Source organism: Pithys albifrons, chromosome 24 (genome assembly GCF_047495875.1).
Source record: "Pithys albifrons albifrons isolate INPA30051 chromosome 24, PitAlb_v1, whole genome shotgun sequence".
Taxonomy (NCBI): Eukaryota; Metazoa; Chordata; class Aves; order Passeriformes; family Thamnophilidae; genus Pithys; species Pithys albifrons.
The window spans coordinates 463,570-490,653 of record NC_092481.1 but is presented as its reverse complement, the minus strand read 5'-3'; the positions used below and the strand labels follow the sequence as shown (position 1 = coordinate 490,653).

General features: G+C 48.0%; 1 protein-coding gene and 1 non-coding gene across 2 annotated transcripts; both read left to right on the top strand.

The window, feature by feature from the left end:
- The first annotated feature begins 324 nt into the window (after positions 1–324).
- Positions 325–27,084, top strand: PPP1R8 (protein phosphatase 1 regulatory subunit 8). Its single transcript, XM_071576994.1, has 7 exons — positions 325–406; positions 15,020–15,080; positions 21,503–21,656; positions 22,223–22,443; positions 24,195–24,339; positions 25,488–25,552; positions 26,645–27,084. The coding sequence occupies exons 1-7, from the start codon at positions 351–353 to the stop codon at positions 26,996–26,998; spliced, it is 1,056 nt and encodes a 351-aa protein (XP_071433095.1). The 5' UTR covers positions 325–350; the 3' UTR covers positions 26,999–27,084.
- Positions 18,098–18,261, top strand: LOC139682558 (small Cajal body-specific RNA 1). Its single transcript, XR_011699657.1, has one exon. It is a non-coding gene; the product is annotated as a small Cajal body-specific RNA 1 (non-coding RNA).

The following is a 27,084-nucleotide window of genomic DNA, read 5'->3' as shown; positions in this document are numbered from 1 at the left end:
ATCCCATCCCATATCCCATCCCTCATCCCATCCCTCATCCCATCCCTGATTCCATCCCTGATTCCATCCCATCCCATCTCCCATCCCTCATCCCATCCCATCCCACCCCATCCCATCCCACCCCATCCCATCCCATCCCATCCCATCCCATATCCCATCCCATCCCATCCCTCATCCCATCCCATCCCACCCCATCCCATCCCATCCTCGGGCTCCGCCGCGGGCAGACGGGGCGTCCCAAGGGGCGGGGGGGGAATTCCGATAAGCTCCGCCCCTTCCGCGCGCGCGGGGCACGCCGGTCCCGCCCCCTCCCGTGGTGCCCCGCGGCGGCTGAATGGGGCAGAGACAAGATGGCGGCGGGCGCGGCCCCGGCGGGCGGGGGGACCTTGTTCGAGTGCCCGAGCTGGTGAGCGGGGCCGGGCCGGGCCGGGCGGGGGGACCTTGTTCGAGTGCCCGAGCTGGTGAGCGGGGCCGGGCCGGGCCGGGCGGGGGGACCCTGTTCGAGTGCCCGAGCTGGTGAGCGGGGCCGGGCCGGGCCGGGCGGGGGGACCCTGTTCGAGTGCCCGAGCTGGTGAGCGGGGCCGGGCCGGGCCGGGCGGGGGGACCCTGTTCGAGTGCCCGAGCTGGTGAGCGGGGCCGGGCCGGGCCGAGTGCCCGGGTGGGTCGCGGCGCTCCGGGCCCTGCCCTGTCCCCGCAGCGGGGCGGGACACGCCGTGCGGCACAAATCGAATACCCTGCCCAGGGGCTGTGTGCGGTGCGGGAAATGTGCCAGCTTGAAACCAGCCCGGCTTTTTACCCTGTTGAGTTAGAAGTCAGGGCCGAGCGGTGTGTTGGCGCAGCCCCCGGCACGGCACCCTCGGGCCTGTCCGGCGCATCCCGGGGTGTGCCCAGCCCTGCCCGTGCGGGGCTGCCCGGGGGGTTCGAAGGGCCCGGACAGGGACACGATCCCGGGGTGTGCCCAGCCCTGCCCGTGCCGGGGCTGCCCGGGGGGGTTCGAAGGGCCCGGACAGGGACACGATCCCGGGGTGTGCCCGGCCCTGCCCACACTCGGCCCCCGGTGCCTCGCGAGGATCCGGGACAGCGCCCAGCGCAGGGAAACACAGCCAATATGCTTTTGAATTTTGACCTGGTTTATAAGTTCATAAGTGCCTGCTTTAGGTAGTGAAGCCATTTAACCCTCTCATTGAAAAGAATTTCTCGTGTATTTTAGGCTCTTGTTTGTGCTGAACATACACAATAACAAACATCTATATGAGACAGTACGGTGGTCCATAAGATGATGGCACAATAGATACACCATAAATTATTCAAGATTTTCAACTTGAAATTTGAAGTATCAAAGATTTTTTTTTCTTCCTGCTTTTATACAACAGGGATTACAATGTGCATTATATTCCCTGGTAAGTTGGAATGGCTTGTGCCTTTGAAAGCTGTAGATGGAACACTGTGAAGAATTCCTGAAGAAATCCCTGGTGGAGGGGAGAACTGTAGCACCTGTGCCAGTGAGGGCCTCCTCAGTACCTGTTTGTGGCTGCAGCTGCAGCAGGGCAGGCTCTGGCAGAGCCTCTGGTGCTGCTGCCCTGCCCTGGCTCTGCAGAGCCTCCCGTGCCGAGGGGGAAGTGAGGTGGATTCCAGGGAGTGAGCCAAGCTGGGGGGCACAGCCAACAGGAAGGGGGTGGGTTTGGGTGCCAGGGCCTCTTTTATTCTTGACAGTTCTAAGATTTTTGGTAATTTGCTTTTTGCAACCTGAATGTCCTTTTAAAACGTTCAGAAATCCTTCTTGGGTACAGCAAAAATCCTGTTGGACTTCTCTGCTTGTATGTTCTAAGGAAGCTCTTTTTTCTCCCCTCAGACTTCTGCACATTGCAATAGTTTTAGGGACCAAGTTTGGTCCAGTTGTTTGTACCTGTGTAGTAAAGGAGTGCCTGATACAAACTGATCTTGTCCAGTTGGCACGTGTAGACTTGGCAACTGATACAGGTGTGGGAAGGCTTAACATCTTCCCTTCACACTGCTTTTGAAATGGATAAGCTGTTGGATAAGTGTAAAAATAACAAAGTAAGTGAGCAGGAAGCCAGTCTGAAGGCCTTCCAGGCAGGGTGTTTGTGCTCTGTGAAGCTGCAGTGGGATGTGTGGGGTGTTCATGGCTGGTGGTGTCCGTGGCCTCACCTCGTAGGAGCGAGGGCCTCTCCTCCCAGAGACTGATTTATTTCTGCTTTGTTTTTGTAGTCTGCAAAACAAGTAGAATATATTTCATGTTAAGGATTTGGATGCCTTCTGCTGACATCTGCTGAACTGAAGATCCCAGCTCATGGTTTGCAGTGTTTGTTCTTTCCAGAGCAGAGCTGGGAGCACCCAGGTGTGATGTGGCACCAGCGATGAGCCTTTCACAGGGGCCTCTCCAGTGGAGATGGTTTGCAGGAGCAGCCTTGGACCAACAGTGGGCTTAATCAAAGCTCTGACTTAATGGAAACTCTTAGTGTAAAGGTGTTCTGCAGGAAACCTGCCCTTACACAAGCACCAAAAGGTCTCCTGCACAGGCAGCACAGCAGGTCTTTGTACCAAGAGCTTTGGGTGACCAAAAGCACAGAGTTGTAGGAGAATTCATGGCTGGCCAGCAGCAGCTGCTTCTGCAGTGAATTATCTTCCATCTCTTTGACCTGGATTAAAATCAAAATTACAGTCTTTACCTTTGTTTGTTTTTCTGCCTCTAAGGAGAGCTGTCTGGGGCCTGCAAACACCAATCATGGGACAAGTATATCTTAAATAAAATGAACAGGAATAGCTTTTTTCCTTGTCTCTACATTGTTGCCCATGCTTTTGAGGTTTGTCTCCATCATTGTACCTCTCCCCTAATGCAAATAGTGTTTGGGTACTCCATTTCCAGGAAAGACTTTGTCACCAAAATCCACAGTTTTCATCAGGTTTAAGTTGTGCTTTTGATTAGTTTTTGTGCTGTTATAGGTTACTTCTTCCTAGTCCATAAAATTCTTTCTTTTCCCTCCCTTCCTCCCTTCCCTCCCTCCTTCCTTCCTTCCCTCCCTCCTTCCTTCCTTCCTTCCCTCCCTCCTTCCTTCCTTCCTTCCCTCCTCCTTCCCTCCCTCCCTCCTTCCCTCCCTCCCTCCCTCCCTCCCTCCCTCCCTCCCTCCCTTCCTTCCTTCCTTCCTTCCTTCCTTCCTTCCTTCCTTCCTTCCTTCCTTCCTTCCTTCCTTCCTTCCTTCCTTCCTTCCTTCCTTCCTTCCTTCCTTCCTTCCTTCCTTCCTTCCTTCCTTCCTTCCTTCCTTCCTTCCTTCCTTCCTTCCTTCCTTCCTTCCTTCCTTCCTTCCTTCCTTCCTTCCTTCCTTCCTTCCTTCCTTCCTTCCTTCCTTCCTTCCTTCCTTCCTTCCTTCCTTCCTTCCTTCCTTCCTTCCTTCCTTCCTTCCTTCCTTCCTTCCTTCCTCCCTCCCTCCCTCCCTCCCTCCCTCCCTCCCTCCCTCCCTCCCTCCCTCCTTCCCCCCCTTCCCACACCTTCCCTTCCCACACCTTCCCTTTCCCCCCTCTCTATCTTCCTTCCTCTCTTTCCTTGTGTTTCCAGCAGTTAAACTTGCTCAAGACAGATGGAAAACAATGGTTGCCATCAGAATAGTCCTTGCTGATGCCAGGCCTTGCTTATGCCTGTGCAGTAACTGTTCATGCAGGTTACAGATTGGGCTGTGCATTTACAGGGGAAGTGGAGGTGTTCCCAGTATTTCCTGTGCATTAAAATTTAGGAATACCATGAGATTAGAACGTGTCTTCAGATAGCAATTACATGGCCTGATTTTAGCAACACTTCTTCAAACCTTCTGAGCTGGTTTTAGACAGTAAAAGTGATTTATGTGAGGTGCAAATTACCTGGTGTGTGGGTTGGAAGTGACCATCAGATATTGAATGGTTACTGCCTTTTGTCCTGCTATAACGTGGACTTGGAACTGTGACTCTTTTTTTCCTCTGTCTTGACACCAGTAGTGGGGATGCCAAGCTTGTCCTGGAATGCAGATGCATTTGAAATAGTTTGTTTTAAAGGCAGCAATTGTTTCTCTTTATAAAGTTTCCTCATGCCAAGACCTGGCTATTCCTGGCAATGCTCTTACACACATTTCTGGGGAGGGGAGCTCCACAGATCTGGGAATTCCACCATGTCCTTGAAGTTGGCCATGAAGGTGTGTGCAGTGGTCACAGAGGCCACGATTTTTAGGGTGTGGCTAAATTTAGACTTCTGAGTCCATGTTTAGAAACCCAAAGAACTGACCTCATTTTGAACTAACACAATAGAATTAAAGTTGTCCTATGTCCTTAATAGCTACAACTCAGAATTTCTCTTGGTGAGTGACTTCAGTCAGATCTCAGCTGGATGTGGGTGTTGTAACCCCATAGGCAAGTCAGCACTGAATCTTTACCTTGTGGCAGAGAACCTGCCAGTGGCTGTGTGCAACTTCAGTGCTGCTGCACCTGCAGCCACCCACCATCAGTGGCCTCATCCTCCTGTTCCCAAATGGTTTAGCTTTGTTACTCATTATGTGCCTTCTAGGCTTGACCTCAGCTTGGGCTTTTCTTTCTGTTTGTGATTGTCTGTCCCTGCCCTTTCCCACTGCTCCACAGTTCTGCAGTGGAGGAGTTGCCACCAAGGGCAGCAATAATCTGTTCAGATTCCTCACAGAACCCCCAGACACAGCATGGAGACACAGCCAGGCCTGTGGAGCAGGAGGTGGAGAAAGCAAAGAAACACATTTTTCTCTTTCTGGTACAGCAGGAAGATTTCTTTGCTTGGAGATGTTTTAATCTTTTAAAAACCTGTGCTGGAACTTGGTTTTTTTCAGTGGTATCCCTTGTAAATACTTAGTTACTGATTGTTGTAAGCAGGTGATGTCTTCCATAAGGCCAGCAAATCCATGGATGCAACTGCTGTGGGAAAACAGGAGCATCACCTTGTCCAGCTGCTCAGGGAAGGGACTCAGGGCAGGGGTGCTGTGGCTGCCAGAGGGTCCCTGCCAGGGGACCATCTCCCTTCAGGACTGTTGCCTACAGGACACACAGGAAACGAACCTTTTAGGAAGCAATAGAGGGATTCAAACTAGAACCAAGAGTTTCCAAGGAATTGACCATAGCAGTTGAATGGAGTCTGTGGGCTGGTCCTGTTAGTGTTGGGGTTTTTTATTAATTACCTTGACAAAAGCAACCACAATGCTCATTAGTGACATAAGTGTGGTCAGCACAGAGGCCAGAGAATTGTCCAGTCCTTTTGGTATAATATGAAGACCAGAACTGTAAAAAACAAGATAAAATGCTGAAGTGTATGATGAAAAATGGGAAATAAGAACAAGAACTTCTTCTTCAAACCATAAAGTAACTATTCAGAAGTAAAGGGACACAAGTTTATATTCAGAAATAAAAGAACAGGTACAAAAGTATATAGGCTGAGTACAGGGTGACCATGTAGGGGACTTGGAGGGACTTTGGACAAGGGCCAGGAGGGACAGGACACTGGGAATGGCTTCCCACTGCCAGAGGGCAGGGGTAGATGGGATATTGGGAAGGAATTCCTTTCTGTGAGGGTGGGCAGGCCCTGGCACAGGTTGGGCAGAGAAGCTGTGGCTGCCCCATCCCTGGGAGTGTCCAAGGCCAGGTTGGACAGGACTTGGAGCACCCTGGGCTGGTGGGAGGTGTCTCTGCCCATGGCAGGGGTGAAACTGGATGGGCTTTGAGGAGCTTTGCGGTCCCTTCCAGCCCAAACCACTCTGGGATTCTGTGTGTGAGGAAGGGAAGTGTTGATGCCCTTGTAGAAGGTGCTCATGAAGATGCACAGTCTGTGCTAACTGTACCTAATAAAGCTTATCTGTGTTTAAAAAGGGAAGGGGGGTTATTATTGAAGGGAAAGAACAAGAAACATTAGAATGGAAATTAAAGGATTTGATGAAAGAATGGAAATCAAACTGTCAGAATAACAAGGCTTTTGGAATGGCTTCCTTGTAGGCATAAAGGTTCCAGTCCTGTCTTCCTCTGATTTCTGCAGGTAAATTACACTTCAAGTTCTCACTCTGAACATGCAGGAATAATCTTATGGAATAATTGTTGTGCTGTTGCTCACTACTTCATACTTCTTTTCCTATTTAATTCCCTGCCATTGACATTAATTTTTTGATGTCATAAAACCTGTAGCTCTCTGACAGAAATAACCATAAAACCATAAAACTCTCTGACAGAATATTTTCGGCCTTGCTCTCAGAAATTAGAGGTGGAGGGGTGGCTTTATGTGTTAGAGAGTCTCTTGACTCTGTTGAACTTGAGGTCAGCAGTGACAAGGTTGAGTGCCTGTGGACCAGAATCAGGGGGAAGGCCAACAAGGCTGACACCCTTGTGGGTGTCTGTTACAGACCACCCAACCAGGATGATGAAGGAGATGAATTGTTCTACAAGCAGCTGGCGGATGTCTCAAAATCTCCAGCCCTTGTTCTTGTGGGTGACTTTAACCTGCCAGATATCTGCTGGGAGCTTCATACTGCAGAGAAGAGGCAGTCAAGGAGGTTCCTGGAGTGTATAGAGGACAATTTCCTTCATCAACTGGTAAATGAGCCTACCAGGGGTAAGGCCCCGCTAGACCTACTGTTTACAAACAGAGAGGGGCTGGTGGATGATGTAGTGGTTGGAAGCCACCTGGGGCACAGCGACCATGAAATAATAGAATTTTCAATACTCAGAGATGCAAGGAGAACCATCATTAAAACCTCTACTCTGGACTTCCAGAGGGCAGATTTTGGCCTATTCAAAAACCTAATTCAGAGTATACCCTGGGAAACAACCCTTGAGAACAAGGGGGTCCAGGAGGGATGGACATGTTTCAAGCAGGAAGTGCACAGGAACAGGCTATACCAGCGTGCTGAAAGGCCAGCTGGAGGGGAAGACGACCAGCTTGGTTAAATAGGGAGATTCTGAAGGAAATCAGGGATAAAAAGAAAGTTTACAGACTGTGGAAAAAAGGGCTGGCTACTTATGAAGAATTTACAGATAGAGCTGGGTCATGCAGAAAAAAAATCAGGGAAAGAAAAGTGCAGTTTGAAGTTAATTTGGGTAATTCAGTTAGGGATAACAAAAAGTCCTATAAATACATTAATAACAAAAGGAGGGGCAAGGAAAACCTCCATTCTCTGTTGGACTTGAAGGGAAATAGAGTTAAGGAAGATGAGGAGAAGGCTGAGGTACTTAACACCTACTTTGCCTCAGTTTTCACCAGTAGGACAGGTGGCCCTCAAGACAACTGGCCTTGGAGCTGGTAGAGAGAGAGGGAGCTGAATAGCCCTCCTGTATTCCAGGAGGAAATAGTGACTGACTTACTGAGCCAGCTGGATCCTCACAAGTCTATGGGACCAGACAGGATCCATCCCAGGGTGATGAGGGAGCTGGCAGAAGAGCTTGCCAAGCCACTCTCCATCATCTTCCAACAGTCCTGGCTCTCTGGGGAGGTCCCAGATGATTGGAAGTTGGCAAATGTCACCCCAATCCACAAAAAGGGCTGCAAGGCTGACCCTGGCAACTCCAGGCCTGTCAGCCTGACCTCGGTGCCTGGCAGGGTTATGGAGCAGATCATCCTGAGTGCAATCACACAGCACCTTCAGGGTGGACAAGGGATTAGACCCAGCCAGCAGTGGTTTAGGAGGGGCAGGTCCTGTCTGACCAACCTGATCTCTTTTTACGATCAGGTGACCCACCTGGTGGATGAGGGGAAGGCTGTGGATGTGTCTGTCTGGACTTCAGCAAGGCCTTTGACACTGTCTCCCATAATATACTCCTGGAAAAGCTGCAGCCCATGGCTGGGACACGTGTACCCTCTGCTGGGTCAGGAGCTGGCTGGAGGGTCAGGCCCAGAGAGTGCTGGTGAACGAGGCTGTGTCCAGCTGGTCACCAGTGGTGTTCCCCAGGGGTCTGTGTTGGGTCCAGTCCTGTTTAACATCTTTATTGATGGTTTAGATGAGGAGATTGAGACCATCATCAGCAAATTTACTGATGACACCAAGTTGGGAGGGAGTGTCGACCTGCTGGAAGGCAGGAGGGCTCTGCAGAGGGACCTGGAGAGACTGGAGGGATGGGCTGATTCCAATGGGATGAAGTTCAACAAGGCCAGGTGCAGGTCCTGCCCTTTGGCCACCCCAAGCCCTGCAGCGCTACAGGCTGGGCACAGAGTGGCTGGAGAGCAGCCAGGCAGAGGGACCTGGGGGGACTGAGGGACAGGAAGCTCAACAGGAGCCAACAGTGTGCCCAGGTGGCCAAGAAGGCCAATGGGATCCTGGCCTGGATCCAAACTAGCGTGGCCAGCAGGCCCAGGGCAGTGACCCTTCCCCTGGACTCTGCCTTGGGGAGGCCACACCTTGAGTGTTGTGTTCAGTTCTGGGCCCCCCAGGTCAGGAAAGAGATTGAGGGGCTGGAGCGGGGCCAGAGAAGAGCAACGAGGCTGGAGAAGGGACTGGAGCACAAGTGCTGTGGGGAGAGGCTGAGGGAGCTGGGGGTGTTGAGCCTGGAGAAGAGGAGGCTCGGAGGTGACCTCAGCACTGTCTGGAACTGCCTGAAGGGAAGTTCTGGCCAGGTGGGGGTTGGTCTCTTCTCCCAGGCACTCAGCAATAGGACAAGGGGGCACGATGGGCTCAAGCTCTGCCAGGGGAAATTGAAGTTGGAGAGCAGAAGGAAATTCTTTGCAGAGAGAGTGCTCAGGGATTGGAATGGGCTGCCCAGAGAGGGGGTGGATTCCCCATCCCTGGAGGTTTTTCAGCTGAGCTTGGCCGTGGCACTGAGTGCCATGATCTGGTAAAGGGACTGGAGTTGGACCAAGGGTTGGACTCGATGATCTCGAAGGGCTTTTCCAACCCAATCCATTCTATGATTAAATTTTGTATACAATTTCCAAATTTCACCATATTCAGTGGAGACTTTGTTCCTGACTAAGTAACCAAGGAAACCAGAGTGAGACAGTAAAATGTAGTTCTGTGTGGAACTGCATTGCAACAGGAAAAGGTGCACAGTGCCAAGGTGAGTTGGGAAAGTGCTTTGGTCAAAGCAGCCCTGTTTTTCATCAGAAATCTTCCATAAAATAGTGCAATTTTTTTTCTGTGTTCAGGCAAGGTCTGTAATACCCAGTCTGAACCACAAGCTTTTTACACTGTGTTTCTTTCAACTGAAAGTTTAGCCAGAATAATCCTGAGAAGAGAGGAAATTGTCACCTAACCAGACTCCAGTGCTTGGCCTCAGCTCCTGTGGGGTGTGTTGTGCTCTGAGAAAGGCACTTTGCTCATTTCCATGGGTTTCCATGGGTTCTTAGAGCAGTTCAGGAACATAGTTCAGGAAATCTGTGAGTTGGTAACTTGGAAACTGGGAGTATTCCTGTGTGAGGCACCTGATCCTGACTGCTGAAGGCAGTTTTTGTTTTGCTGAAAGTTCCTTGCTCTGGGCTCGTCAGTTTGATCTGCTTAATGCAATTCCACCAGAATGTGGAAGATGAATACAGTTCTTGGCATCAAACAGCAGCAGCACAGCTCTCCTGATGCAAAAGTGCTCTCCTTTTCCATGAGAAATGGTCTAAAGGAACATGAATTTGGTATTTTTGGGCCACTGTGTAAATAGTGTCCAGCTTGTATGCAAGTTTTGATGAGTATCATTTTAATTAAAGTTCACCTTGCAATAAGAAAACAAAACCAACCAAACAAAAAGAAATCCCACCAGAACTCCAACACCCCATTAGAAATATTTAGAGTATGAAAACAGCCGATTTGTAACTCCCCATCCAGGTGGTGAACAGCAGTTCTGGAGAAGATGCCAGTCTCAATTTCCTAACCATTTCTCCTCATCTGTGAGTATGCCCACTTTCTCTTGCAAGAATCAACTCACTTGGCTAGTTAATATCAATTTTATGCAAGTACCATGTTAACTGCTTTCCCAGGACATTCTGCTCCTCTGAAAGAGAACAGAAACTCTTTCAGTGCTTGGTTGTATCCTGTCAAGGAGCATTCTTTCAGCACCATCGTTGTTGTCCTTGGGATTCCTACCAAGGCTGAAAGGAGCAATTACATCTGTTTCAAAGTAAGGTTTATCCTTCTTTAATCAGATAAGAAGGGTTTCTGTGGCGTTTGAAGAACCATCATCCCCACATGTCTAATTCCCAAAGGATAAGAAGTTGAGCATTGATGTGCAGGCTACACAGATGTATGTTCTGGGCTGTCTGTTCCTCCTTTCCTATCTGTGCTGATCCTGCTCAGTAACACAGCTCCTACAGCTTCCTGAGGAGGGAGTGTGGAGGGGCAGGTGCTGATCTTTTCTCCCTGTTGTCCAGTGATAGGACATGTGGGAGGCCACATCTGCAGTGCCATGTCCACGTCTGGGCTCCTCAGGACAGCAGGGACATGGAGCTCCTGGAGCAGGTCCAGTGGAGGGCTGTGAAGATGCTGAGGGGGCTGGAGCATTTCTGTGAGCAGGACAGGCTGAGGGAGCTGGGGCTGTTCAGCCACCAGAGGGGACACTGAGAGGGACCTCCCCATGGCTGGCAGTGCCTGCAGGAGGGGGCAGAGCAGGGACACTGAGGGCACATCCCCATGGCTGGCAGTGCCTGCAGGAGGGGGCAGAGCAGGGACACTGAGGGCACCTCCCCATGGCTGGCAGTGCCTGCAGGAGGGGGCAGAGCAGGGACACTGAGGGCACCTCCCCATGGCTGGCAGTGCCTGCAGGAGGGGGCAGAGCAGGGACACTGAGGGCACATCCCCATGGCTGGCAGTGCCTGCAGGAGGGGGCAGAGCAGGACCAGGCTCTGCTCAGGGGGCACAGCAATGGCACAAGAGGAACAGGCAGGAACTGATGCCCAGGGAGTGCCACCTGGACATGAGGAGGAACTTCTTTGCTGTGCAGTGACCCAGCACTGAGCAGAGACCAGAGAGGGGGTGGAGTCTCCTCACTGAGATATTCCAGGCCCATCTGGACCCCATCCTGTCCCAGGTGCTCTGTGATGGCCCTGCTGGAGGAGGGAGCTGGGACCAGATGCCCCACTGTGGTCCCTTCCAGCCTGACCCAGTCTGTTGTGATTCTGTGACAGCTTCATCAGGGGAGACTCAAACTGAACACTGGGAGACATCTCTACTGAGAGGTTGGTCAGACAGTGAACAGGCTTCCCAGAGAGCTGCTCAGTGCTCCAGACCTGTCAGGATTTAGGAGACACTTGAACAGTGCCCATAATAACACACTTTAGCTTTTGATCAGCCCTGAAGTGGTCAGGCCCTTGTCCTTTCCAAATGAAATATCTTATTTCACCAGTTTCCCAGTCAGAACTTGGCTTTGCTGTGTGTAGTTTCCAGTTCACTCTTGATACACACTTTAAAATTAGGAGCATTAGTTGATACCTCTGTCTCTGACAGTGACAGTGGCTTAAGCAATAGGTTGCTGAACTCTGAAGTGTAGAAAACTGGTATTTGAGCTCTCATAGAGTGACTGACTGAAGCCATTTGGGGTTTGCAGTTTGTCACCCTTTTTATCAGTTCTTAAGATCTTTCCGACACTTCTTGAGTTCCTTGGACTCATGGTGAAGAAAATCTCTAATGTGCAATGTCCTCTGTCTCCTCTGTGATCCAGAGAATGCCTTTAATGATCCTGTCAGTGGTCACACTCTCTGTGCCAGGGAGCTCTGTTAGTTCTCTGGGAGGCCTCACTGCTCAGAGGCTTTGGCAACTCAGAAGGTGGTCTGAGCATGCTGTGTCTTGGTTAAACTCACTCAGCTGGTGACCATCAGTAGGTTCATAGGTGTTACTTCAGGTAACTTGCAGGATGCTGCCCTGTGGAGGCAGGAAATACTCAGCACTGTCAGGAAGGTACAGAACAGCTGCTTGTTTTTCATTTTGGAATGTGCTGGAGCCGAGTTTGTTGGGAGGACGTTGGTCTTGGGGCAGTGCTAAGGGCTGTCCTTGGTGTTCTGGGGAGGGCACAGTCTGCTGACCTCAAGTGAGGCCTCACCCTTCAGAACAGTGGAGGAAAATTAGTTTAGTGGATATTTTAACACATTAGTTAGTGGAAGAGTACTTTTTTCTTTTAATATTGGAAATAAGATGGAAAAACCTGCTCTTTGTAACAGCACAGGACCAGCTTTCTAACAGACTTTCTTCTAGTAGATTTTTGCAAGAGATTTCCTTTCATGTTGTATTCATTGATCCACGAGGTGAGAGGTTTGATAGCACAGAGCATGTGAGGAGTGGCTGATACTTCCAAATCCAGCCATTGTTTCTCATCTCTCGTGACTCGGGAACTCGTTAGTTTGGAATATAAAACTAGAAAATCTTTCTACCTTTTTTCATTAAAAGGCTTTTCAAGTATCTAAGTTTGGCTGCCTGAACTGTGACATTGATTTAACCTGTTCCAAAGGTGTTTTCTACCAGAAATTACTTCTGTGAGTTTGTTTTCATGGTATCATAATTACTATTTACCACCTTCCTGTGTCCAGTATTTCACAGGAACAGGTACGTAGGGGAAGTCCTGCCTACAAAGGAGTCTCAGTCCAAAAGATCCCAGGGAATCGGTGCGTTTTTCAAGCGCTGTAATTCAGAGATGAAGGCACTACCTAGTGCTACTGTTGGCCTTGTTTAGTGAGTTTGAAATAAAGTTGAAGGTAAAGGCAGATGAACAATAACAGCAAAGGCGCAATGGAAAATCAGAGCTGGTGTGTGGCAGACAAGGCAGTTAAATGCCTCCCTGACATCCGATCCCGTCAGATCTCAGATCAGTACTTGGATGGGAGACCTCCTGGGCAATGCCGGGGGCTGTAGGTTCTAGTCCTGAGGAACTTCACTGGCACTGTCCAAGCTCGCTCGGCCGTGGCAGATGAACCTCAGGACTGAAACGGTGGGGCCAGTTCTGCGCTCGCTGAGCCTCACCTGAAATCCACTGTGCAGGCTCAAAGGGCACAGCCATGTGGGGACAGCCCTGCCCAAATCTGCGTTCTTGAAGCCGAGCCACACACACACACACATGTGGCAGACAGGACTCAGCTTAAAGAAGAGGAAAGTGGTTGTGCTGCAGCACTTGGCAGCTCTCCTGTGACCTGACAGGTGCAGGGAAGGTGCTGCTAAAATGTGTGTTAGGACAGACTGACCACTGAGTATGCAGGAAGTGATCACTGAAAGGAAAAGCAGAGGCCAGACTGAGTAAGAGGTAGACTTACCTGTAGAATTAATTTCTTGAAAGGTTTACCTATTTGGAAAGAAAAATTCAAAAAAGGTTGGAGAAATAGCTGCTGTTTGATCAGAGTAAGGCAGGCATGTGAAAATTATCCAGAGTTGTGTTGCAGAGTAACCAGAACTTGGCAATTTCAGAGGAATGGGGAAAAACAAGTTTTCCAGTGCTCAGGGGCAGAAAGAGGGAATGTTGAGAAGTGGACATGAATCCATGCAAGGAACCTGTCTCAGTGAAAGCTGAGCTGTGACATCTGCAGGGAGCACAGGATGAGACAGCAGTGCTGAGGTGTGTGCTGGCTGTGTGATCCTCGAGCAGGGCTTTAGAGGAGGCAGCTCCCTGGGTGCTCTGGCTCCCCCTATAATCCCATTTCTAGGAGCAGTCAGTGCTTCAGCAGATTGTCCTGGAGCTTTGCATTCTCTGCTTTTGCTGCTGCCATTTGTTCATCCATCAGTATTAACCATATACTCATTAGAGTTGTGTATCCAGAGTCATGGAGAAGGGCCTGGCAAGGAAACCTGTGCAAGATTCAGAAAGGTCCAGAGAGGTGTGGGCAGGATGGTGTAATGGATTGGGAGCAACAAAGGAAAATGCTTGGGAAAGAAGTGAAGTAGCAATAACAGGAGACTGTGTTGTATTAAGTTATTGAGGAGAGCTGACCTGAGGACACCATCAAATTTCAAGGCACATCCTAGAAATGTGAACATATATATTTAACCCCCTCAAGCATCTTCAGTTACCAGTGGCCCTTTTTTCTTCTCCAGCCACCCTGAGGACATGGCTGCCCGTTGTCACTTGTCCCGGGCTCCATGCAGTGAGCAGAACAGGAACATGATCTCTGTGGAGCTCCTCAGAAGGGCAGTGGTGCAGCTGAGAACTGGGTCACTGCTGCCTGCCAAGGGAGCTGGGCCAGCCTTGGAGACGAGCAGCAGAGCTGCACCTGTGGGGAAGTGCAGGGGAGACAGACTTGGAGATACCTGAGCAGAACAAGATCCTTTGTGTGGTGCAGGGCAGGTGCTGGTACCACAGCAGTGTCCTGGGGTTGAGCACTGCAAATGCCCAGGGTGTTTCTGCTGATCCCTGTGGGTTCTCCCATGTGCTGGCATTTTGCTGTGCCCTGCTGAGTACCACAGGCCTCCGTGCTCCCTTTGCCAGGTGGGAATAACACTGGCTGACAGGTGACTGTGCCCGGGGCAGGGGGAGCTGTGGGGCTGGGGGGGGCTGAGCTGCTGCTGAGCTGGGAGAGACCTGTGCTGCTGTGCCCTGGTGTGGCCCCTCTGGTGCCCTGGTCCCCTCTGTGTGCCCTGTGTTGGCACAGAGTGTGGTCACAGGGGAGCTCTGGCTATTGCCCAAACCTTCTGTAACACTGCAAGTACTGGAGCAGAAGGGTGGTAGAAATTCGTGTTCCTCTCCACAGCCAAGGGTAGAGATGTGCTATTTTGAAGGTGACATGAGAAAACAGAGCCCTTGAGCCCTTTTCTGGCTGTTAGTCTCTTCCTGCCTCGTATCAAGTTGTGTCAGGAGCTGCTCTGTTTATTGTGTCAATCAGCTGGTTTTCACCTGGAGAGGTAAAGCTTGAGATGCCTCATGTCCTGTTATCTTCCCATTAAAAGAGTCCTGGTTTATGTGTTTTCAGATGGAATCTGCAGGGAGGAAAAGAAAATTATGGGATTTTCATATTTTCCAAAAAATACTTCTGCTTACATTTGTGTAGGTTTGGTCTGTAGCTCAAGCAGAGTTTTGGCTCCATGACTAATAAAATTTGTATTAAATGTTTTGATGCTGTAATTTTCCTTTCTTTATTTTCCAGGGCAGGAAAACCACCACCTGGCTTACACCTGGATGTAGTCAAAGGAGACAAACTCATTGAGGTATGGAAATAGGGTTTGATGGATTTGGTGTATCATGTGCAGAGGCACCAGCAGTTGAACATTTCCCAGCATTTCCACACTTACAGTTATTCTCTTTCTCTCTCATATTCATTAGTTTCAAATCAGTTTGTTTTGCTCTGAAACTTCAGAATGAAGTGACTTTTCCCTTGCCTGTGCTCTAAGGCAGCCTCATGCCATGCAGGACTCCATCATTTATCTCCCAGTTAACTGCACTGCTGGAAGGGTCACAGCACTGCAGGGTTCAGCAAGCAGTGCCTCTGATTATTGAACATCAAACCTGCCCTAGTTAGAGAGACAAAAAATAAAATGTTTGTAAGGGAGACTCGATACCTTGCAGAGCCTCATTTCTTCCAAACTTCATTTTGGACCAAAGCTGATATTTTCTTCACTACAAGATGCTTGCACAGGAGGTATCAGACTGCAGCAGGAGAAACCTTGTCCTAGGAACTTCAAGAGCAGGGGTTGAATAACATGGGTGAAGAAATCTCTAATACACAAGAATAGAAGTAAAAGCTCTTCTTTTTTTCCTTTTTTTTTCTTTTTATCTTCTTTTTGAGACACCTGTCTGGTCAGTTTATGTTTTATTTTACAGTAGGCTTAGCCAGGCACCCTGTGTCTTGCAGGAGTGCTGCCCTGTCCTACAGTGTGAAATGCAGTTGGATTTTTCCTCCCACATTCAGGATCTGGGAAGAGCACAGATACAGCAAGTTATTTTTATTACAGCAGAGGAATTTGTCTCTTACACACCACCTCATTCTCTATTTCATATTTAGCCATATGTCACACTTAATGAATAAAGAAAAGTCTCCTTAACATGGTTGACAGGGAGGACTCAAACCAGTGAATGTATTTTAGCTGTGAAGGCACTCCTGACTTGTAGTTGGCTGAAACAGAAATGTTTCTGGCCAGGAAAACTTTGCAAAACTGAGCCAACTTTTCTGAACAAAAATTTGGAAAATTAAGAAACCCAGGTTAGATCAAGATTTAGGTAGCTTAATATCTTCACTGGTATTTAGTATATGCTACCACAGAAACATGAGACAGTATTAAGTGTTTCCTTCTGGTGTCTAGCAGGAGAGATTTACTGTTTGGAATTTGATTAAGTAACCAGTATATGCTTTGCATAGGAAAGCAGATAGAGATGTCACAAATAGGTGTGTTGGAGTTTCATATGGTATTTCACCTAAAATGCAAGCTATGTGCTGAACTGCCTATGTAAATTAGTGTAATGTAGCTTTAAGAACTAATTAAGGACATCAGAAATGGCTGCTGCGACTTTCTCAGCAGGTGCACATAATTAGCCAATTACAAGAAGTTTTGTAATGTAAACAGCATTGTTAGCAATAATCAGTGCCAAAGTGTCAAGCAGCCTCAGAAGAATACAGTTCTAAAGGTGTATCTAAGTGTGTGTGCCTATCAATAAAGTGGCCTGTTGCTGCTGACTCCTGTGGAGTTGTCTCCCTGGTTACACAGGTGTCTCACAAATAAACTTGTGTTTTCTCAGGCCAGGAACCAGTAAAATGAGGCTTTTCTTTGTAGTCTGTTGCTCTTTCGAGAGTGCTCTTACTGTGGATTTAAATACAAAAAAAATTGGCTAAGGCAGTCTTGACCTAAGAGATCTTCCTTCAGCCTCAATTGGAAAGCAGTTTGCACCTGACACACAAGTATTGCATTGTCAGAACAGCTGGTTAGTCCTGCAGAACATGGCTGAGTTGTTTCAGAGCAGCTGCTCAGGCCCCAGGACCCTCCTTCACCAACACTGTGTCTCTCAAACCCTTTGCATTGCTCTGCCTTTGAACCCTGGGCCGTGTTTGGCCTCTCCTACCTCTGTCACATGTTCAGATCATGTGTGAACTCCGAGAGCTGCAGTGGGATTGTTCCTGAGCTCAGCCTTCCCAGTGCCATCCTGGCCAGCAGCACCTGGAGTGGGGACTGTGCTTGGCACTGAGCTTTTCAGTGTTTCTTTCAGGCCATGAATGAGATTCAGGGAGCAAAGCTACATGGCAGTGACTTTGGGGTTTTTGGTGTGTGGCAGGTGGCCAAACATAACTTTGTGGGCTTGGTATATGTCATGGGCCTTCCTGTCTGGGGGTTTGAGTCTGTGCAGTTTTTCATGTCATGTTGCTTTTAGATTTTTGAGCATGGACAGAGCTTTAGGATAAAGAGTTCACCTGCTGAATTGCTCCTCGTGTATCAGGCAAATGTCCACCATAGGAGTCTTGGTCAGGACTGAAAAGAAAAGCAAAATGCCATATGGAAGCTGAGGATGCACCACTGTTTTTGGCAATGGATGAGAAAATGTGTTTATAAATTGACAGCCAGGACTGAGGTCCTGGTGGTGTCAGACTCTGAGGCTGTGCTGCCCCCACAGCTTTTGGCCCAGTGGGAGGCCCAGGCCGACCCTGTGAGCTTGAGGGTCTCTGTCTGCTCTGGAGAAGTGGGTGGTAAAGCATCCCAATTCCTTGTCCTGCCATCAGCTCCTGGTAACCTGAAGAGGCTCTCTTTGCTGCCACGCAGAAGAGCACTGTGATTAGCCATTGCCAGTTTACTGTCCAGATACTCTGAGGTTCAGTGCAGGATGGATGAGCCAGAGGTTACAGGGATTGCCTGTGGAGTTGGTGTTTTACCTCCTGATGTTACTGAGCTCACCAGGGCAGAACCTGCGTGTGCCAGAGGCCTGGCTGGTGTGCCCCTGGGGCTGCTGAGGGCACAGTGGGCAGCTCTGCAGGCTGTTAATGGAGCACACACACCTGCTGGTGTAGCTGCTTTGTGGCCTTGCACTGTGTACAGGTGGGGGCTTCAGCCCTCTGGTCTGTGGTGGTTACCTGAACAAGGTGCTGTGTGTGCACACGGGAACTGCACAGCCAGTGAGTGGCACTTGGATGCCATCCATGTCCGGGTCCATGCCCTGTGCAGTACAGCTGGCAAAGAGTTTCCAGTTTTGTCTTTCCTGGTAGCCAGCAGTAGCCAAGGAGGATGGTCACTGCTGGGTGACTGAGCACTTGGTACTAACCGAGCCGTCGGTGGCCCAGCCTCGCGCAGAGGCTGCGGCTCACCCTGTGATCGCTGGGTCTGCAAAGTGCAACAGCAAAACAAGCCATGCAGTGTTTAAGCTCAGTGTGTGAAGGAAGACACTGGGTTATAGCTCAGAGGCACAGACTTTTTTGAAGATGTTACCTTGAAGTAAAGGCAATAAAATTGTTTTCTCTGTTGATGATTTGTTGCAATATTTCCAATTTTTATGAATTTGTGTCTTTGCAAACCTTGAAGTGCTGTCCAGTCAGGGCAGTATTGATTGTGTGTAACAGGTGCAAATGAAACCTTCCAAGATGCCTTTGGTGTCAGTTGTGGAGCAGAACAAGAAATTGTTTGACCAGTTTTTGTGGTCCTTGAAATCATGAGGTAACTGCTCGTGGAGCTGAACACTATTTGTGGATGAAGGAATCAACTTCTGAAGATCCACTTGTCCTTATCAGAGCTGTGTTTACACAGGACTTTTTTTCAAATTCACAATAAAAGGAACAGTTAGTGCTCATCTTTCTTATAACAGAATCATAGAATTCATCAATGCAAAGTGTTGAGCGTGGGAAGAGGCAGATACTGAACTGAGTGAGTAGGAACTGCAGAATATGGGACATAAATCCAGCAGTGGGAAGTTGAATCCCCAGAAAACCTAACCAGGGCTGCTCAAAAGATCTAACAAAGAGTTCTGGTGTTCTCAGATCAATAGCTGGATGAAACAACTCTAATCTCAAGAGAAAATATCAGTAAGACTCTTGGAACAATGGTTAAGGCTTGCAGGGAAAAGCCTCACAAAGGCACATGAGCATGTAGAGTGTGCAGGGAAGATGTGGAGGGATCTGTTTACAGGTGGAATAAAAAAGTGACATAAAATTCAACCAAAAAGGATTGAGGAGACCATGTACTAGTTTAAGCTCTTCATTTGTGGCTTTCTAGTTAACTCTAGGGGTCTTGTGAAAAGCAGCATTTGTAAAGAAACAGAAAGCAATGATAAAGTGGCAGAACCCAAAAGACTCAGTATGGTGATTTCTTGTGTTTCCAATCCGAATACACTGAGGCTTTGAGGTGTGTTGCTCTGCACCAAGCACAGATGGATTCAGGGGAGACGTCTGCACATTTTACATGTCCCATGTGGGGGAAAATTGCTTCCATTTTGCATTTGTACCTCATTTGTCACAAGACCATGTACTTGCAGGTGAATTACCAATTAAGCTGTGATTGCTGGCTTATCAAATGAGATGGGGACTCACAAAGTTGACTTTTTTATGGTTGAAGTCTAAGTATTGGCACTCTCGTGGATTTTCTGCCATATATCCTCAGTGTATCACTGAGGATGAAGTTGTTGTTCTTTCTAGCTGTTTGTTTTCATGGAACTGCTTGGAATTTAATCATCTTGCAGTGCTGGTTGAAATGGGCCAGAGGTTGAGAAGTTATTTGGTTTAATAGTGGGTGTCAGGAGCTGATAGATACACAGACTTATTTTAAGAAACCAAGACATTATGTGAGTCAGTAGATTTCACAAAGCATTCACTGTCATGAGCTGCTGCTTGAGTTGTGTACCTTGAGTTGGTGAGGAACAAAACCTTTAACAGATTATTACCTAAGGGACCAATTAATTGTGAAGTCATCATGATGTATACAAGTATGAAGTCAGGTTGTTCAGTTAATTCTTCTAGTAACCGAAAAGACTGAATAAATGAACATTAATTAAATAATTAATTAATTGCTTATTACTGAATACCAGATGATGAGAACTTGGAGCACCAGTGCTGACAGATGTTCAGCAGAACATTGGAAAATCCAACCTGTAAAATAGAGAGCATATCTGGGGGAAAAATAGGAAAAAAACCACCGGGGAAGTGACATGTGACTGTAGCAGTGCTAAAACCTTGAAATTCATAGTTGGTGTGCAGGTGTGACTTTGCAAGGTGATCTGGAGCAGTAGCTGAGGTCCATGATGGGATTTTAGTCCTAGCAAATAAGGCAGAGGTGTATAAATACTGTGTCTCAATTCAAGCTGTGTCCTTATTTTCTGTATGACCTGGTGGTGCCACAGAACGAGGAGCTGTCTGGGTGGTCACTGTGTCAGTCTGTGAGGCAGCTCAGAGAACCCCAAACCAGCCATGGCCCAGTCACATGCACTGCTCTTTGTAGCTGAGCGTGTGGTTTGTCGCTGGCACAACTGAGGAGCAAACACCTGGAGTGCTGCTGCCAGAGAGGGAGATCTCAGCATCACCCACCCTGCTTCCTGGAGCAGCTGGGACATTCCTCTGACCAAAGGCAGACTGAACCAGTCCACTCAAACAGGGAAGAATTAACCCATTAAAAAAGGCTTTGCAAGCCAAAAATGTGGCTCAGATGTGTGGCAGTGGGACTGAGGAGAGGTTTCAGGAGCTGGGAATGGAGGGAGGGAGAGGGAGAAATCCATGTGCTCAAGAAGGAAGAATGTTAGTTCTTTTCAGACCATCTCATGGAAGCAGTGCTCTTCTGAACTAAGATCTGGGGTTTTCTGATGGAAAATGTATCCTCAGCATTCCTTTGATGATGCTGTTGAAATGTGTGGGCTTTGCTAAATGTTTCAAAAAGCAGGAGAAGTCTGTTAAGAGATGTGTAATGCACTGCCAGCCTTTACTTTGTGCCGCTGGAGCAGGAAAATATAGATTAGATAAGTTCTGGGTATCCAGTGAGAAGGTTCTGCACCAGCCCTGCATGCATTCCAATGCAAGGAGTTCCTCAACAACATGGTCTGGTAATGGAAATACTGCAGGACCTTGTCAGTGTGTCCCTTGCTTTATAGAGATGGTTTATGTAACTGATATTAAGATCTTTTGAAGAAGAGAATAGAACTAGGATGACTAAAGAAGAAATGCCTAAAATTAATGGTTTACTTGAATACACTAATATGCATTCTCAGCACATACTCAGTATAATTTTGCATCTTTATACCAGAGGTCTGAAAACTGCAGGTCCTTTTCTGTACAGAAGTATAATTTTGATGTCATGTATCAGACTAGAGATCACTGAGCATGGGTTCCTGCTTCGAGAGGGCCTGAGGTCATCCACTGAGGATGTGTTAAAATCTTTGGGAGCAGATGTGAGGATCTCTGGTATGAGGCAGTCTCATGCATTGAAGAGGCTGTCTTGTGTTGGCTGGTAAAGAAGGGAGTAACTGGGACTGTCCCATATTCAGTTGTTCTGATTTTACAAGGAGCAGTTGTGAGTTTCTGTATTTAACAGTATCAGACTCAACTGTAATACTGATGAGCTGTTGATGCTTCATTTTGAATTTGCTCTGTTTATTCATGTTCTTGAATTTTTTCAGGAATATCCAAAAGATTCTGGAAATCTAATATGCTTCTCTGTTTGACATTCTACCTCAGAAACTCATCATTGATGAGAAGAAATACTATCTCTTTGGGAGAAATCCTGATCTGTGCGATTTTACCATTGACCACCAGTCTTGCTCTCGGGTCCATGCTGCCTTGGTCTATCACAAACATCTCAAGAGGGTTTTCCTCATAGATCTGAACAGCAGTAAGTAGTGTGCCATTTAACCAGACAGAAGTGCAGTATTTCAGTGCTTAAAATTTCTGAATCTGAGACACTTTTTCCTTTCCCATTGTTGTTTGCATTGTGCAGACAGATAGATATAATGGGAATCTACATTGTAGGGAAAGATGGGCGAGGGTTAAAGCTAAGGAGTGTTTGCCTCACTAGTTGTTTAAAACATTTCTAGACTCTTTAAGAGGCCAAAGGAGAGGAGGAAAGTGACTTGGCCTTCCCTTCACAACTTTAGCAAAGCCTTCTCTTCTGAGGGTGGTTTCCCAAGGTCTGAAACCTGTCACTGTCCAGACATAGTACATTGGGACCTGCAGCAATACAGAAAGTAAAGGGAGTTTGTAAGTTATTTCCATGACTTTTTGAGGACTTCTGATGTTGTGTTACTTCAGTTTGTAAGATGATGGGTGAGATATACACAACTGATGCTCTCAGCGGTCCCTCAGTGCCTTGTACTCGGAACAGTTGTTACAGTTTCTGAGGTTCTGGAGCTGGAATTCCGTGAGCCCAGTGTGGTGACTAACAGCCTCTTCTGCATTCAGCACATGGCACGTTCCTGGGTCACATCCGCCTGGAAGCTCACAAGCCACAGCAGATCCCCATCGACTCCACGGTGTCCTTTGGAGCCTCCACCCGCGCGTACACTTTGCGGGAGAAGCCGCAGACGCTGCCGTCGGCAGTGAAGGGCGACGAGAAGATGGGTGGGGAGGACGAAGAGCTCAAGGGGCTGCTGGGCCTGCCAGAGGAGGAGACAGAACTGGATGTGAGTATGGACGGTGGCAGCGGTGCCTCAGTGGCATTTCCAGCTAGGACAGCATTCCCTGCTTGTTTGCTTACAGTCGTGGAATCATTTAGGTTGGAAAAGACCTTTAGGATCATCAAGTCCAACCATAAAAAACTGGTTTTTATGACCAAGCCCTGAAGGCAAGGGTAACTCAGGATTTTGTTAATAGATCCCTTGGGGCAGATGAGAGTGAAATGACACTGAATAACCAGTGTTTGTTCGTTCATTCATTCATTCATTCATACATACATACATAAAGAAATAAATGTAGGGCTTATTTTAGAACAGTTTGCAATGGAAAGGAGGTATGGAGCTGTTTGGGTTATTATTATCTAGACTAATATAGCAAAATAAAAGCATAAAAATAACAAAAATATATATGAGGAAAAGAAAGAAAAGAGCAGAAAGATCTCACCACCCATGGATCCAGTGACACTTGATTGTTGCAATTTTGATGTCTGTTGCTTGAAGTGATGGTCGCAGAGTTGATGTGTTGGGGATGAGGGAAGCCATCGAAGCACAAAGTCCAGTGGGTTATTATATGCTTAAGTCACATGGGAACACCCAGGTAACTCCTCTGTGGGAAAACGTGGGTGTTTTACACTGTCTGTTGCAACACTGTAGATCATGCACAGTCCTCCAGTGGAAGGCCCCAGAAATGAGTCTGGGGGCACTTTGGGGGTCTTTGATGGTTTATGACACCTTGCAAGACATGACAGCTGCCTCTCAGCTCAGCGCAGTTGAGCCAGTTATACCCCATCAAAGGGATGGAAACCTTCAGGCCCATGTGTTAATGTCCCAGTATCTCCCCCAGGGAAGGAGGGGAGTTTCCACCCCTGAGCCAGTTTGTAAGGGAGGACATTGCCGTGATAAAAAGCACTATCCCACCTCACAGGATCTGCTTCTTATGGGCCTCTTCCCTTATCTGGCTCAAAGCTCAGCTTATCCCCCGTGGTGGTGAGTATTCACCCCCTCTGTCCTTGGGTTGTTCCACTGCACTTCATCAGCGAAGCACCAACTGTTTTGCAAATGGTCAATTGTTTGAGCCATTTGACATTTCAGTCTCTCACACAGGCCCACCCCCAAACCATGTCTACATGTCTTTTAAATACCACCAGGAACGATGACTGAACTACTTCCCTGGGTAATACTTCCTTAGGTTCAGGTTCTTAATTTCATGACTTTGAGGATAGTCTGAGGTGTCTTCTGCTGGCAGATACACATAAAGCATCTCATCTGCCATAATAAACCTGTGATCGTGCTGCTTGCCAGAATCAGGGACCTGATAACCTTAATATCCCAGTGGTCATCTCACCAGTGCTTGCCAGGGCAGACATGCTCCAGGTCAGGGGTGGTTTCCCACGTTGCTCCTGTTGCCGGATACCTGTGAGTGCTGCCCTGTTCCCTAAGTTAGCTAGTGAAGAAGGAGAAAGCAGTGTCTGTGGCATTCACAGGATTGTGGATGTGGAAGGGACCTCTTGGAATCATCTACCAGCTCAAGCAGGGCCAGCTGGAGCAGCCTGCCCAGGATCATGCTCAGTTCTGAGTCTGCTTGCAGAGACTCGACAGCCTCTTGAGGCAGCTCATTGCAGCCCTGAAGCTCTGCTTCTTCCTCGGGGTCTGCAGTTGAAAACAAAGTCTCCTGTGGTCTTCTGGTGTGCACAGTCACATGATTAAATCAGATTTCATACACCAGTTGCTTAAACCCCTCTATCCAAATTTGCCATTAGAACCTGACGGAGTTTAATACAGCCCACAACAAAAGGATCTCCACACTCACCATTGAGGAAGGGAACTTGGACATCCAGAGGCCAAAGAGGAAACGGAAGAACTCCAGAGTGACATTCAGTGATGACGATGAAATCATCAATCCAGGTAAGGAGTTTGCTTTAATCTTTAGTAGTCGCTCCTTCCAGTATTCTCATTGGGATTCCTCATGCCTGCACATGGGTAAGAACAGAAATTTGACAGTCTATATTTGGGATCTGCTGTTTCAGAGAAGCTGCCACATGTCTCATTGAAGTCTTTGACCTCTCTGTTTTTTCTGTTCTACCTGTAAGGTGACTGTGTGGTCTGTGCAGGATGGGGATATCACACTCAGCATCATTGCTCAATATTTTGCCAGATATTGGTAAAGTGTCATGGGTGCGAAAGGAGGGAGGTTTGCATTTTTTGTCTTTAGAATCTAAATGGGAACAGAACCTGTTTGTTTTTCATCTGTCCCTTAATGCTTTCCTTACCTGTTGCCTCTGGGCCTCTGTTGCCTCTGTCTCGAGTTTAGAGGGATTTTGCTGCTTGTCTGCACATCTGAACCCTGTTGTCCTCAATCCTCATTCAAACTGATGCGTCTGAACATGTATCCAATTCCTAATTAGTCTTTTTTTCTCCTTCAGCTGCTCCATATTAATGGCATTCCTATCCATGATATTTTATATGAATGGTATTCCTTTTAAGAGTAGCTAATTAATGAGCAGCATTTTGAAATACAGTGAAAGTGGTTCCACGGGCGATGTAGAGCACCCAGAGTGACCATTTTGGTTTATAAGGTGATGCAGGTCAGAGCTCAGAACATCCTAATGCAAACATTTGCATTGCAAAAAGAACAGATAATTCTTCCAGACTTTCAGGAATTTGCATTGACTGCTTCCAACTCTTCCTTCGAGGCCCCCCAGGGACTTTGGGGACTGGCTGCTGTGCCTTTAGCGTGTGCAGTGCCTTGTCAGCAGCAGCTTTCAGCCCAAATACCAGCCTGTCTGATCCAAAACTGCCCATCCAGCTGCTCCCCTTCATTTGAGGGAAAGCTTTCCTTACCAGGATGCCTGATGAGCCAGCTGGAGACAAAGCCAGTGGGTGTCCCCTGAGCCCCTCTCTGTATCTGGTCACATTTGTGCTTACTGGGATCTGCTGAAGCACTGGCTTTGGGAGAAGGTCTGTGTTCCAGTTTTCCATATGGGTTCCTTTACCCACAGAGGTTCTGTTTTCCCCCTGTCCTTACTGAAGACATCCCTGTTCTTGCTTTGCAGAGGACGTGGACCCATCTGTGGGGCGGTTCCGGAACATGGTACAGACAGCAGTGGTCCCTGTGAAGGTAGGGAGTGACTCCCAAGTTTCTCATTAACACATTACATTGTTGAACACACTTTACGAATTGCACCTTAGAAACAGAATGTCCCAAGGTGGAAAGTGCTTCATTGTTAATCAAAAGTCATGTCTGTGTTTCACAATTGTCTTTTTTAGCCAGTTTGACCATTTCCCTTCAAATGCAGCTTTAGCTCTTTTCTTCAATAACACATGGGATCAATGGTGATTTTTTTTCCTTACAAAAAGAAACACTTAACAAAAACTCAGTCTGTTAGTTCCAGACATCAGCTAAAATTGTGGGAAGCATGGAAAATAGAAGGTAAAAATTATAGGTTTGTTAAAATACTGTGAGTGTTAAGGGATTTATAAGGTTGTGTACTAGAACAAGCAGGTTTGGGCTTTGCTCCAAAATGAGTGTGTTGGCAGTGCTCTGTTTAATTGGAATATGCAAGGAGGAGGGAAGATCTGCAAAGCTGCAGAGCAGCTACGCCACTGTAACACCAATTACACTTGTTGCTGGTATGGACTAAATAACATCACATGGACAAGGAACATTTTCTGTAAGCCCAGACTGCAGGAGAAGATTGCAGTGATCAGGAGCAGAATTACCCAAGTGATCTCAAAATTGCAGTTTTTGTGGAGGAGGGAAGGTTTGTGTTACAATACTCTCAGGGACAGGGTGGGATTGTTGGAGTGTCCTGTGCAGGGCCTGGAGTTGGACTCGATGATCCTTGTGAGTCCCTTCCAACCCATGCTGTGAGTTTACTGGCTAAAGGCCAACTAGGTCTTCATTCAGGACAAGCTCAAGACTGACAGGAGTGTACAGGAGGTAACAAGGTGCTCAGGCTTCATCTGAGTTACACCTGAGCTTCAGCTTCTGTAGACCTTCCTGCACTGTGCACCTTTAAGAGTTTATTATCGTAGTTGTCATGGAAACCCAAAAGAAAACTAGTGGGACAAAGACTGGGACATTGTCTGTAAGCACTTTGTATGTGGCAGATTTAGGTGCCTTTTTGGGCAACATGGCCTTGGCATCCAGTTTAAAGAGCTTGATGGTTTCATGCATTTTCAGTAATTGTTTAAATTCTTGTGCCTACAGAAGAAACGCCTGGAGAACGCAGGGTCGCTGCCCGCGGAGGACTCTGCCTCACGGCGCATGCAGAGCTTCCCCTACAGCGGGGGCTTGTACGGGGGGCTGCCCCCCACCCACAGCGAGGCGGGGCCGCAGTCGCACGGCAGCCATGGCACCGCGCTCATCGGGGGGCTGCCCATGCCCTACCCCAACCTCGCCCCCGACGTGGACTTGACTCCAGTGGTGCCCTCCACAGTGAACATGAACCCAGCTCCAAACCCTGCCGTCTTCAACCCTGAAGCTGTGAATGAACCCAAGAAGAAGAAATACGCCAAGGAGGCCTGGCCGGGCAAGAAGCCCACCCCGTCCCTGCTGATCTGAGCTGGGCTGAGGGCACGTGGCAGTCACCACTCCACAAACTCTTCATGTGTGGTATCATCTTTTTAAAATTTCAGTGTCCTAACAGA

Coding starts and splice junctions, on each gene's coding strand:
- PPP1R8 (XM_071576994.1), top strand. CDS start 351: ATGGCGGCGGGCGCGGCCCCGGCGGGCGGGGGGACCTTGTTCGAGTGC. Junction 15,081..21,502: donor AAGGAGACAAACTCATTGAG/GTATGGAAATAG, acceptor ATTCTACCTCAG/AAACTCATCATTGATGAGAA. Junction 21,657..22,222: donor CCTCATAGATCTGAACAGCA/GTAAGTAGTGTG, acceptor TTCTGCATTCAG/CACATGGCACGTTCCTGGGT.